Source organism: Haliaeetus albicilla, chromosome 20, assembly GCF_947461875.1.
Source record: "Haliaeetus albicilla chromosome 20, bHalAlb1.1, whole genome shotgun sequence".
NCBI lineage: Eukaryota > Metazoa > Chordata > Aves > Accipitriformes > Accipitridae > Haliaeetus > Haliaeetus albicilla.
Window position 1 is genome coordinate 10,010,120 of NC_091502.1, and position 14,289 is coordinate 10,024,408.

Genomic DNA, 14,289 nt, shown 5'->3' on the forward strand with positions numbered 1-14,289 from the left:
CATTTTAAACTCCTACCTGAAACTATATTATTTTTATCAGTCTTACCTCAGAAATAAATAGGTATATGTACTGTTACCATACTAACTGTGACCAACCACATCAAAACAAAAGCTAAGAGTAAATGAGGAAAAGCGCAGTCTGTTTACACTTTATTGTACATAAATCACACACAGGTTAATTTGTGTGGTTGGAATAATCAAGGAACTGCAATACTTCTGCTTGCCATATCTTTGGATTTCTAGATACAGGGGTCTTAGTGCAGAGAGCTGCAGCCAAGCAAAGCTGCAGCAGTGTGGCTGGGGTGCTCTGCAGTCTGTTCGTTCCTGCATTATAGACTTGCGTGTTCTTAAAGATATGTTTATATGTGTATATATAACACTATATATATATATAAATATGATATTTAAAAGTATTATTATACTATAATATTTCTATTTCTAGTGGAAGAGTTGTGATAAATTATGAGATTCTAAGCTACTATAGTAGAGGATCTGTGTAAGTATGTATTATATACATGTATATAAGCATTGTCTTTCCTGATGAAAAACATCCACTGTGTAAACTTTTAGAGCTTATTTTCATTCTTATGACTGCTTTCCTTAATTTAAAGCAATGTAAATGAGGCTTTTGTAGTGTAGTAACACATAAACTGTGTGCAGGTACACTCTGACCTTCTGTCTTACTTCTGTTGACCAGAATCTTGCTTCAGCTCTATGTGGGACTCTGTACAATTATCTGAGATTGCAAAGGTGTGTTTTGAGAGCCCTAGGCTTCAAGCTTAGCTCTATACAAACAAATATCTAAGCCCATCTGGAGCCTCTCAGTTTTAAAGCTCTGTCCAGACCCACGTGCTATCACACACAAACCTGCTTGCAGAGAAGAGACCTTGGTCTTCGTTTGAAACCAGTTCCCCTCATTTGAAGTTCTCACCCGGCCTGTGTCTGTTTTCTTGTTTTTTCCTTTACATTGTTACCTAGGCACAGTTTTGCATAAAGAAAGTCGCACAACAACATGAGGAATAGCATCTGTATTGTATGTCTTTGTAAGAAAGTTAAATTTATAATGCATGGCTGAGCTGTAAATTACTTGCATAGATGGCGGTCTCTTTGCACGCTATCAATATTTATAAAAGGTCTCACAATCAACTAGCAGCTCTACCCTGGAAGAGTAAATATGTCTGCTGTTAATCATTAGCTTCAGATTTACTGAGACTTCTAAGAAGACCTGATCCCCAGCCTTCCAGGCCACCATGTGGCACACACAGTATACATCTGTATTTCCGTGTAAGGCTTCCAGGACAGAAATTCAGGAGCACAAAACTTAACTCCTGTCATATGATATTTTTGGATTGAGACTGCATCTATCCCTGCAAACAAATCAGAATCTTTGCATGGAGAATTATATCCATTGCATCTATTGGCATGTATTAATGCTATTGGAAATTCCTATTAATGAAGTCATCTCATTAGAGAGATCAATTACTACCATTCAGAAGCTATGTGACACACTTTAAAAATGATAGGTAGCCTTCCTTTGCATTGCATCATGGATTTGTTTTGTTATTACCATATAATGTTGGTAGGTAGCTTGTGAGTATTGACAGCATAATGAAGTAACACCCTTTTTTTTTGACCTGTCATTTGCAGCCTGTACAGAGAGATTGTAAAATGTTCTGAGCATGGAGCTTTCCCCTTTTTCGTGCTCACTCTATTCGTGACATTACTGGTGGTATTTCACCTCATTCACTCTTGTTGACCAGCTGCCCAAAGGACTAAAAGCTTTCACATTCTAAGTATGTATAAATTCAATTAAAAGATATATACTTATAGCCTTTCTGATTTGTTCCAGCAGGGTTGAAATAACGTTTTCACTGTAAACCCAGGGTAGCTGCTAAAGAAACAGTTTCATATTAAAAGTAATGTTTTGAGGCATTGTTACAGCTTGAGATGGGTGATTAATAGCCCTCAGCTCCCATGATCTCAGTTTTCAATGCTCTGTGCTTTAAAAGGTTAACTTGATGAAGACAGTCATTGAGGTCCTGATTTCTGAGCTTTAACTGAGAACTTCTGATTCCTAAGCTGCCAGTGCAGAGAGGAGTTATGTGGTCACCATAAGAATGAACCTTTTCCTTGCCCTTACAACAATTCCTAGGTTTCTGTTTCAAAGAAAAGTGTGAGTCTGTGCTCTTGCCCATGGGAACAGACAAAAGCTTCAAGGGGAAATGGAATGTTGGACTCAGTGAAGGAAAACTGCAGTTAGAGTAAGTCACCTGCAATATATTCATTTCATATAGTTTAATATGAGAAGTTAATGCTTTGGGAAAAAACACAGGTAACTTTTAGCCACTGTACAGAGTGTGCTTAAGTTAAAAAATTGTAGACACAAAAGACATTGTGAGTTAATAGAGTGGAAAGAAATATTCAACACACAGTGGGAGTCTGATGAGAATGTTCCGTGTATGCTGATAGTCTAACCGTCTTTGTGGATTGTGTCTAATGAACATACACATTGCCACCATATTAGGCTATCTCAAAGCAGGTGATCAGCTTTAATTTATAAGAATAAATCTGCTTAATAGAGGTAGTGTAATAATATCAAATTTTGTGATTTTTCTACTTTTTAATTAGAAAGAAGAGAGGTGGAAATGGAAGGATTTTCCCCATAAGCCAACAAGGAGGAACTTCAGTAAGTGCAGAAAAGGTGTTCTGCCTTTAACTCACATATTCCCTGCCTGTATCCCTGACACACACAACAGGACTTAATGTGTGAATCTGATGTTTGTTGTCAGAAAAGTGTTCTGGGGACAAAATGACATTTACTGTTTGCAGATATCTGCTTAAGTAGCCCAACTTGCTGCTTGAAAGGGTACTATGGGGTGCATATCAAAATCATGTGCAGAAGTGGTATCTTTGTGTTTAAAGTACTTCTGCCTATTAAATGTACAGTCTGGAAGGAAAAACTAGAGAAGATTCATTCCCTTTTCGCTTCCTTCCTGCTTCCATCTCCTGGTTTTGCACATTTCTGGAATCTAAATATTTAGGGATAATTGTGAGCTGGCAACTTGAAGTGCCCATCAAAGTGGGGTTGAAAACAGATCCCATACAGTTCAGTGCTGGGCTGTGAAGTGTTTCCCCAGTCCTTCATGTGAACCTTTCTTAGTACTTCCAGTTACTCCTTTCCATCCAGAGGTGTCACCAATAGGTGACTCTCTAGCAGCCTGACCTGATGCCTGTTCAGGACAGTGAAAGTCCTCTCATTACATTTGTTCGTATTTGGGTCACAGTCAGAAAGAAACACTGAACCAACACACTCTTTGGTCTTCCTTGTTGTGGCACATCCTCTTTGCCCATACATATCTTTAGTTTTAGTTTTATTAGTCACATACTTGGACAAATACATCTTCTGATGGCAACTTAGTGGGTTAATGAGCATAATAACAAAAGTGAAAAGAATGAAGACTTAGATAGAAAACTAGTATTTTGGGGGAAGGCAAATTAAATGAGTGGTTGATTAGCAGTGACCTAGCAGGTTAGATTCAAGTATTATTGCCAACACAACATTTTGTTCATCAAAATAGAGGAGGCTTTGATTTTTCAGAGAATTACTGCGGAAATGCTTAATTTTATAAATGCAAAAGCCAAAGAAAAAATAAGTGCATTTTCAGTTAGATCTTTTTACATTGTCTTGTGGTGTGTGCAACCAAAACATGGGAGTCAGTTTTCCTCTCTGATTCACCTACTTCTGCATAATGTTTTACGTGTAATAATGAAGCTGACTTGGTTTATTGACATGAGCCAAACAGAAAACAGTTAAGAGAGAAAAATAAACAAAAGATTGCTTTAATGTGAGTAAAAATATACCAGCTACTAAGAATAAAGACTGCCTTAGAAAATAGACCTATTGTGCTAGGAGAGAGTATCTTGGCTCTGCGTATCGTTATTTTTCTTCCTGGTAGGATTAACCTACCACAGGAGCTTCTCTGGCACCTTGGAAACCAGAATGTTGTTGCTATTATACTTTTATATGAAATGGCAGATAATAATTTTTTCAAATTAGTTCAGCTGTGGTAGTTTTTGCTGTTATCAGTAATGCTTCTTTCCCCTTTTTTTTTTTCCAAATAAGATGACAACTTGAAAGTATGTCTTTAAATTATTTTTATAAAATTAAAAGGAACTATGAGTAAGAAAATATTATTGCATATGCATTTTAGAGCTACCCATGGCTGTGATAGCAGCCAGAGTTTTCTAGAAAATTAACTGGCCATAGAAATGATAAAGAGATGCACAGTTCACCCGTGTGGCATAATGTATAAAGCAGTGGGAAGGTGGTAAATGGAAGCAAAAAATTAGGAAAGAACTGGTTCTTCAGGCACTATTTTTTAACATCTCTAGCCTTTTCTCACTGACAAAGTAAGGAATATAAACAGAGTAAAGACAGAAGCTTGGTTTAGGTAACTCTTTTTGCAAATTATCTGCCCTGATGTAGTTTTTATCTAATGCTGTTGCCACTGTTTTTATCTGCAATCCTTTCAGCCTTGTCTTCTCAGACACCGAGAGCTTAGATCCGAGGATCATACTGGTCTGCTTATCCTTCATCTGGTATAATTCCTCGTGCTAGGTGGTTGCTGTGTATCTGTTCTCTCGTGAGGGGTGTCATAAAAGTCCTTTAGGGCCAAATCCTGCTTCTGCTGAAGTCTATTGGAATCATAATTTCTGCTGTGGCAAAAGTGGGATTGAGTCCTCTGTCCCCTGCAAACAGCAGAGATGTCCCCAGACGTCCTATGTGGCAACCCAGTTTCTACTACCTTATACATCTGTCTTCTGCTTTATATTCTGGATGAAGATGGTAGAGAAAATACCTTTCCTCTTAGAATAGCAATTAAAGCTCCTTATTATCCTAACAGGAAGTGGCAGGGGGAGGCTACAGCTCTTTTCACAATATTTATGATAACCCACATGAAAGTCTGGTACATACAAACATTTAGGTTAGCTTTTCCCTGGAGATGTCTGTATAAGAAATACTGGGACGTCCTTGTGCCAATAAGGAAGAAGATGTTTTTAAAAACAGTGCAAAGGAATTGCTCCTCAGTGATTCATTAGTTTAGATGCTGTGTAGGATAATAGATGGGAAAAGGTAATGAGGTGTAGCCTGTGAGGTCATTTAGGATTGCTGCCTGATCCCATTTGTGGAGCAGTCTCCTGTAAGTTATCCTGGGAGTGGAGTTGCCTGTAATCCTGTAACAGCTTACAGGTACTTTTCCCTGTCACAGTGATGTTGTCTCCTCTCAAAAGGAAGTGGCTCCGAGTGTCCAAAGTGGCTGTAGAGAAAGGAGGAGAACGAATGGAGCAGACAGGGAAGCAAGATTAGTACATTTGGTTTAGAGAGCATTAGGTGTTTTGACACTCCTATGGAGCAGTGTCTCAATATATAATTTGCAATCCAAGTAACAATAGCGCTGCCTCAAAGGCAAGTTCATTGCAATACTGACTGCAGATACCATCTTCTGCTGTAATTGTTTCTTGAGACGCGCTTTCCTTCTAGTTCACAACTGTCATTCATTAGTATCATGAGGGGGCATGTAGACTTGACAGAGCAGGTATATAGGGAAATGATGTGGTTTGGCTGGGAGTCATCACAGATGAGAAATACTTAATAGTCATGCGATATTGCAGTTACATATGATGTATCATATTAATATTATTCAGTGCTCACATAACTATATATACAGGGTTCAATACAGGGGCCTGCACATGTGTGTAAATACAAATACGCACGAGCAATTTAAAGGGTTTATCTCATGAGTCAGGGATGACAGCACAATTCAAAAGCAGCACATTCACAGATAATGACTACAGATAATGCCAAGCATCTAAAGGCTTTACAGTGCTCAAATATTAATGTCAGTGTTTGCGCAAGATTTTGAATACAGTTTTTCGGTGAAAGGCCTGTTTGTGCGGCGCCTGATACGGTTGATGCTGGAGTAAGTGTGGTTCTTTGTGTTTCTTCTCCTCCTCTCTGGAATGCCTAAATGTGAAGGAAACCGGTGTTTATGCATAAACGATGCCAGCTTCTCCGCGGTGGGCGCGGAGGTTGAAGACCTCCGCTGGGACAAGCACGGGGGCGGCTGCTGCGTGGCGGGCGCTCGGCTGTGAGTCTGGCCGCCGCCGCTAGGTGGCGCCCGCGCCCCAGCCCGCCGGCTCCCCCGCGGAACGGGCGGCCGAACCCGCCCGGAGATCCGAAGGCGTCTGTCTCGTTCTGAGGAGAAAAACCAATTCCTGCTGGCCGGGTTTTAAAAGACCACAGGGATGGGTTCTAGGAGACGGTCTCTACTTTCGGGACTTCAGCAAAACTGCTGTGGCTTTGTTTTCCGGGCAACCGCTGCGACTGCAGCCACTCCCCAAATACCTCATTCCTGGCTCTGTGCGGTATCTCGGATCCCCTTTGCTAAGGCCACAGGAGTGAGGTCATGAAGCTGGCGCTTGAGAGCACTTTGTTCATCGCCTCGTCGTGTTTGACATTACTGCTAGGCTGTTTTCCATGCTGCAGATGGCATTTACGGTGTCTGGTCACTCCCGTGGTGCAGCAGTTATCTGTGATGATTAAGATTTTTGCCTTTGTAATAAAATTACTTCAAATGGCTAGTTCTTGTGCATGTGTCTGTGTAATCTTCGTCAAGGGAAATAGTCACTCATTTACCAAAAATGTCTCTCTCCTGCCCCCCTATTCTTCAGATGCCACCAGATGAACAGTAGGTGCTGGTATGGACAATATACCTTCTATCAATTACGGTTGGAAATATATCCATTCCCAGGCTAGATGTTTAATTTTAAGTTTGCTTTGTGAGGTAATGCTGCCTCAGAGAAAATAAGTTTTTATTCAAATTGATAACCAAAATAATTTGTGTTCTCTGAGAGCATCTGTATTCCTAGACATGGGATTTACCACTGGTTAAGGTGGAAGATTTACATGAAAGCCTTGCTAAAACATTGGTAGTACATCTCCAGGCTGTGCACAAAGTCTTGTTCTGTTGCCACCAGAATCAGTTGGGGCGTGGATTTGCTGTGTTTGCATCTGTGCTTCAGGCACTTGTGTAATGTAATTTGAAAACAAGTAACTTTGCATGTCCGTTGCACTATTCCGACTCCTTTGTGACTGTACCTTGTTCTTTTATGCCCAGATAAACAGTTCATTCCTGTGACCTCTTGGTCTAAAACCTCAATTTGCTACTAAACAGCTTCTTCGGTTGCAGCCACATGTGTGTAGTATGTTCAGGCTTCGTCTCTGCACGGCAGAACATTCATATTCATTATTAGTTGCTTCCATACGTATTACACACAGGCAGAATCACTGTGCAGCAAGGAAAGAGGAAAATGTGATAAACTCGTTGAACATGTTGCATGAATACCTATTAGCTGAATTCACAATTTATTATTCTCCTTTACATAGAAAATGTGTGGTAGGCACCTCACTGGCAGGGCCTCAGTGAGCTTCCTCTTGAAAATCAGAATAATCTTCATTGCTTCTGCTTAAATAAGTGAATAAATATTTCAAGAATTGCTTTGTTAAGAATATTATTTATTCTAATTCGATTATTGGCTGAACTTAAACTTACTTTCAATTAGTTTTACAATGCTTATGAATTATTACCTCATTTTTGCAAGGAAGAAGGATGTACATCAAGGCAGAGAATAATGCAATCATATGAGTTGTCCACTTAACCTGCTTACATAATCTCATTGTTAAGCTGGAGAATTCTGCTGTCACTAAAACTTTTATGTGATTGCTGTGGATGTATCATGTCTCACATCCCACTGTGTCTTTTAAAAAGTCATTGTAAGTAGAAATATACTGTAAATACTTAAAGGAACAACAGGGAGGGTTCCTAATGATGTGCCTGTAATATCTAAAATGGCTAAAAATAAATTGGTGGGGTTTTTTTTTCCTTTCTAGCAAACTTCTGAAGAGAAAGAGCGCTAAAACAGGGCTACAAGGAGTGACTGGAGAATGGTTTGAAGAAATACAAAGAAAAAAATTTCAGAATTACATTGATGTCAATAGAATGCTAAAACCACCATTAGAGCACCAGCTAAGGAACAGGAAAAACACTGGTGAGTTGCATTTTTCTGTTTCCTTATGTATATGATAATGGTCACCAAAGCAATGTCTTAGAGCATTTCAGAGTGTAATAGCTAAGGAGTTTCTGAAACTGTATTGAGTTTCTTCTCATGTTAAAGTAATACCAAAGATATAGTCTCAAAATGACTACATTTCTTTAAGCAGATTCTGTTGAAAGCACAGCTGGGAGTCACAACAGAAAATCCCTGATATTCTTATCTCATAGGTAGAATCATAGAACAGCCCACGTTGGAAGGACATCAGAAGATCATCTGGTCCAACCTTTTGTGGGAAAGGGAGCCTGGATGAGATTATCTAGCACCCTATCCAGTCGCATCTTGTAAACCTCCAGTGATGGGCACTCCACCACATCCCTGGGGAGGTTGTTCCAGTGATTGATTGTCCTCACTGTAAAAAATTTCTTTCTTAATCAAGATGAAGTTGCTGTAATTATACTAAATATAGTGGTGGTTTCCCAATCAAAGCATCAATGTTCACTTTGTATAAAAACTGTTTCAGTTTTACCTAGTAAAGAAACTAGAAGCACCTAAGTGACATTTGGATTAAGTAGGTAATCTGGGTTTGGGTGAGAGAGGTTTGACTGTACCAGTGGAAAACTTTTCCTGCTAACACTGGGCTAAAGGCATGCCAGTGCTGATTATCAGGGCAGGTGACAAAGTCTGGGAAGTTGGGCTGGCCAGGAAGCGGCTTCTGGAGATCTCATTTCACAGGTTCTGTTGCCCATCCAAAATGAACATGCACAAGAAACATAGAGTCTCTATATCAAGCATGGCATTCTGTACTCTTTTTTGTCTTCCATCCAGATAGTTTTCATGCATAATATATGCTTTTATTCTATTCACATTTCTGCGTGTTTTCATTGAGCTCTTCCTATCTGTGCTTCGTAGCAACTGGAAGCAGTCATGTATTTCAGAAGAAAAGTGAAACCCTAAAAATTTTCCTGAAACTACAGATCCACACAGAACAGATATCTTTCTTGACCATTTTCCCCCAACATCCCCTCTAGTCCATAGCTATCTACTGTTTTTCTCTTTCAGAGAAGGTCCAACTGATGCATTAGCTAACTAAACTCTGTGTGATTGTTCCCTGGTATTTAACTTTGAAAGCTGCTGTTTCTATTTCAGATCTGAAGAAGGGGTTGTGTGCCTCAGAGGCTTGTCTGATATTTCCAACTGTGTAAGTTGGTTTAATAAAAGGTACTACTCCTACCTGCAAGCCTTGCTCTGTCTACATCCCTAGACCATCCTGGCTACGGCAGAGTGCTATTAGCACTCTCCTGATGTTACCTTCTTTGTCAAGTCAAACAATACCACCAAGAGGTTAGGCTCAGAAAGGGGTAAAGGATGCAGCATTTTGTAATACACAGTGATTGTCACTAAAGTGAAAGCCGTGTATTACACACAGGATTTAAATCACATGACATTAATTATTCACTTCATTTTGGACTAGGTCCAAAATACTGCCCCTTGCTCTTGTTATCAGTGACACTGCTCTCATTTCTGTTTTTGCTTTCTCTTACAGTCATTGGATAAGCCATTTTCAGGCTGTTGTATTGTCTCAGGCATGTGATGTTTTAAATGGGGAAAAAAAACCCAAAACAGATGCAGTGCCTTATACCTGAGTGAAGTCTTGTTTCCTTATGTCCTCTGGTTTCCTGTGGCATGTTTTAATAGCAGACCCCGCAGTTTCTTTCCCTAATCTGTGCGCAGTACTCATCCTCTCCTTCACACCAATTGCCAGCTGCCTTTACAGGCAGGCTGGGTTTATCTTCTGTTTGAAGAAATCAAATCATAACTTTCCCAAAGAAATCATTCATGATATTTTGAATTTAAAATACAGTTCTGATATGCAGTTTGTAGCAGAAAAAATGTACTCAAGTGGCCAAGGGAATCCCATCATAAAGAATCGTATGATACAGAAGACATCTTAGTCTGAATTACTGTTACATAGTTACATTACAGTCTACTAAACCATTGTATATTCAGGGTTGTCATATTTATATTTCTTACAAAGATGAAAAGAAACTGACTAATGATTGTGGGTGCCTCAATTTTCAAATGTCTAATTTGCCTATATTTTAAAACAGTTCTGGGTTTCAAATGGTTGAGTGCTGATTACTTTCTGAAAATCAGCCTCATGTATCTTATGGCTGGGTCACCCAAACCCAATAATACTTTTTGAAATTTTAGATCTGTTTAGCTTTTTCTTAGTCTTCTAGCTAGTCATTATAAACCAGCATGTCACATAGTCTGTCCAAAAATGTCAATAAAACTGGATTTTCTTGGCATAAAAGGTAAGCAAAAGAAAATTGTTTATGAAGACATAACTTTTAATGTATATTTTAATACTGTATTTAGTAAGAACTTGAAACAAATAAATTTTTTTATAATATTTTTAGATAATAAAGAATTAAAAATGTCATCCCGCACAAATCCTCAAGCACAAAAGAACACTTCAGCTTCCTTTCTGGGGTTCAGATCACCGTTTGCTTGGCTTTTCTCCTTTAGAAAATCAAGGAAAAACCAGACTCAGAAGCAACCACGGTGAGCTATAATCAGAACATACATTATTTCTGGCTTTAAAAAAGTCTATGAATGTTCTGTGTTTTGCTTAGAAAATTTTGTTTAAATTATTTTTCCAGTCTCTTGCCATTCACCTCACTGAGAAGGTTGGGATTTTACTTGGTCATGTAATGAGAGATTATCTGTTCTGTGTCAAAGAATGAGGGCTAAGTGGCAAGTAATAGGTAAATTGGCTAAATGTATTTTGCTCAGGTTTTGCATAAAGGCTTTAAGTGTATGAAAGCCTCTAGACTTAGCAGTGGCTGCATCCTATTTCATTCCCTCTCAAGAGGACAAGGTGTAAGGCACATGGGATCTGGTGCCGTATGGCTGTGATATAACAGGAAAGCATAGCTTTCTCAGGCCATGGCAGAGAGTACCAGCACCAGGCAGCTCTGCTGCATCAGTTCCCACCATTTCTAGCCCAGAGGCAGCTTAGATGCAGGCCTGCAGCTTTAGCTGTAGCCAGGCAAACAGAGCAGGTCTCCAATGCTTTTGTCTTCTGTGCTTTGTCAGGGCTTTGGTTTCAACTGGCTCTGAACCAAAGATGGTCTCATATGCAGCACTGGAGCTGCTGTTTGAAGAGCATCCTTCTCCCTTGCCATTCACAGGGTTAAAGCTGCTGTTCAGAGGGAAGGGGGGGGGCTACGCTCAGGCTAGTTAGGCTGACTGTTCTCTCCTAAATTTTGTCCCATATAGTCCTGTATGTCAGCAACACCTAAGTGAAATATTATTATTTTTGTGTGCATCTTAGGGTAATGCTTGGGAGTGGCAATCATAGCTAAAGGTGCACTATGCAGTGCTGTGAAATCTAAGTATGAAGCTGCAAGATCTTTGGCACAAAGAGCTGATTTTCACTCTGTGAGTCTCAGGATGGTATTCTGGTCCATGCTTGGGGCTCCCAGGTGGCATGATGCTAAGACAAGGAACAGCTATAATAAACAATGACAGGGAATGCAAGTCTCTAAAGAAACGATGATTAGTCTGATACATAGGTTTTGTAGCACAGCAGCTTGCCATTGTGGAGTGTTTGTATCAAAGCAGATTTAAGGAGAGGTTTGAATAGAGGCCGTGAGGTTAGCTTTGTGGATGTTTACTGATAACAACTCTGCTACATAGCAATGCAGCATAGAAAAAAAAAATGCAAAGTTTTAACACTGCTCCATACATGTCATCCGCTCCCTCCTCTTTCTCGTGATATGGTAGTGCCCCTTATGCTGGGACACATCAACACCAGACCACAGTCCTCCTTGCAGAATAAAGATTATTCATTAAATAATGCACCATCAGGTTATGACAGTGTGCGTGGAGTCCGTAAAACAGCAGACTTCTCTTCAGGCTTTGAGGTACTGATCCTGCAGTATTGGGCACTTGAAAAGGCAACAAGTTTTTGATTTATTATGCCACTGATAGATAACAGAATGAATGTAACCCACATTTCAATTCAGACACTAAATCACTAGACAGTAATGTGTAAAATCACTTCTGTCTGTCTCGCAGCCTGTAAAGCACATATAAAACTTCTAAGCCTCTAAGCTGCTATTTGTAAAGAATTCTTGCAAGAAAATAATACTTAAAAGAAAGATGTAAATGTTATATTTGATTATAACTGAAGGTTATACCGTGGAAGGTTCATTGTTTTGTAAATGAATCCAGCTGATAAAAATCCATGTCCTTATAGGTTGGTAGTGTAAGGCAGGGATGATAGCTGTAGTGGCACACTAGCAGATACAGTTGCTGTCTAGATATCCACCAGGTTTTTTTACTTCTTTTGTTCTTAGTTATTTTGAGGAATGATTGTGCTTTACAGAGAAGAGGAAATACAAGGAGTGTGTAGAATACAAAGTGAGAAGAGGTACAAGTGGTAATGATACAGAGAGATTAGGGGAGTGAAAATAAAAGCTTTCAGATTCTATTATTTTTCAAAAATCATGTCTCATTTAGGTTCACCTCTTAATCAATTTGCATTTTTTTAGATATTATCTACGGCTTTGTTTTTATTGTAAAATACCTTTCTTTGTTTCTACCAGGGTGATGAATATGTTGTGTATAAAACCTGTCAGGTTAAAATTAGGTATGTTGCTAAGTTTTGCCTTGCTGAAGATCGAAAAAAAACATTTCAGCCTGCAGATGAGGTGTAAGTGGAGCAAGATAGCAATAAGCCAGAGTTGCACTGTCATTTAGAGTATGAGAGTAAGAAATGTTTTCTGTTTGTATATTGACTTGCTTCCAGAGTTTTCTAAATACTTATCAGAACCCTTTTTAGAATACTTGTATGAAGTTAACATAATAAAATCTGAGCAGGATCCAAGGTGCCACATCACAAACTGCCAGGAGCCGGGTTCCATCCATTTCACTGGCAAAAAAAATAAACAGTGCCTACTCATTGCATCAGCTTTTCTAATATGTGTTTATTTGGCTTTTCCACAGAAAATCTATCATATCTCAGGCTCGGATGCCTTTGATTTCTTACTGAGCACAGCTTGAAAAATAAACAAGTCAATCCTGACCTGTAACTGAGCTGATTGCTACATTTTCTAGTCACGCCTTTCTGTCGAAAACTTCCCCCACCCTCTTCTAGGTGTTGCCGTGGCATGTGGTTTGCTTTATGCAGAGGCAAAGCAGTGAAATAATCTGCCTCTCACCAGGTAGAGTTATTTTGGGGAGCTAGTGAAATACAATAGGAGGCAGCACTGTAAATCCTGTAAGTAAGCCTAACTGGCAGAAGCTTTTAAATAGCTAAGTATTAATGGCTGTTTAGAGGGTCCTTTCTGTACTGGAGAGACAGTTTCATCAGCTGCGGTGGTGTTTTGCTGTGAGAATAAATTATGGATACTGCAAAACGGACTATGCTTATGTGGAGATACAGAAGATGCTAATAAAAGGTTTGTAACTGTAGTTTGAAGGTAGTGAAATGTTCGATCACTTTTGGTTCAAAGGTGTTCGGTGTTCTTGAATTCATCCTTATTCTTATATGTGTGATTCATACTGGAAAAGAAATGCTATTTAATTGTGTTTTCAGCGTATTTAAGTTACGTGTTTGTTGCTTAGCTGGCTTCTTATGTAGTACTGATAAGAATAGTATAGAAGAAAACGGATTACACTCTGACATTAGGCAACTCGGAGATGGCCTGGGGAAGACAGGTGCCTCAGTGAAAATACTAATTCACAGCAGATTTTAATTCATGGATTTATATTATTGTTACCAGTAGTGATAGTAGTAAGTAGAGTCATCTTTTACTTTTAATCTTACATTTGGTTGTCATAAAAAGGATACATATGTATATAAGTGAAAAAGTATAAAATGTAACTTCTTGGTTTCCACAGTGAGTAGTATTTTTCTGATGGCAAATATTTCTGAACTTGAACAGTAATTTAACTTCTTTTCTGTTTATGAATAATAGATAATGTTTACAAGTATGTGTATATGTGCGCATGCATGCGTGTGCAAAACAATGTAAACATTGCTCAATATCCTTAACCAAAAAAGAAACTGAATCACTTTTTCCTAAAATTAAGCAATATTTCTCTGGAAGTAAGCAAAACTTTAATTTTGAAATGCTGAAAAACTTAAAGAGAGTTAAGAAAAAA

The 14,289-nt window shown here is 38.9% G+C and overlaps 1 protein-coding gene across 2 annotated transcripts in view; it reads left to right on the forward strand.

Annotated features, from left to right (window-relative positions):
- Positions 1-14,289, forward strand: part of EXPH5 (exophilin 5) — a 39,486-nt gene that overhangs the window by 11,629 nt on the left and 13,568 nt on the right. Inside the window, exons 2-3 of one of the 2 annotated variants that reach the window (XM_069808237.1) lie at positions 7,952-8,109; positions 10,536-10,680. In XM_069808237.1, coding sequence (XP_069664338.1) covers positions 7,952-8,109; positions 10,536-10,680 — 303 coding nt within the window. Of the gene's footprint in view, positions 1-7,951; positions 8,110-10,535; positions 10,681-13,280; positions 13,584-14,289 lie in introns of those variants that run through there. The other variant, XM_069808238.1, reaches the window with a different exon arrangement.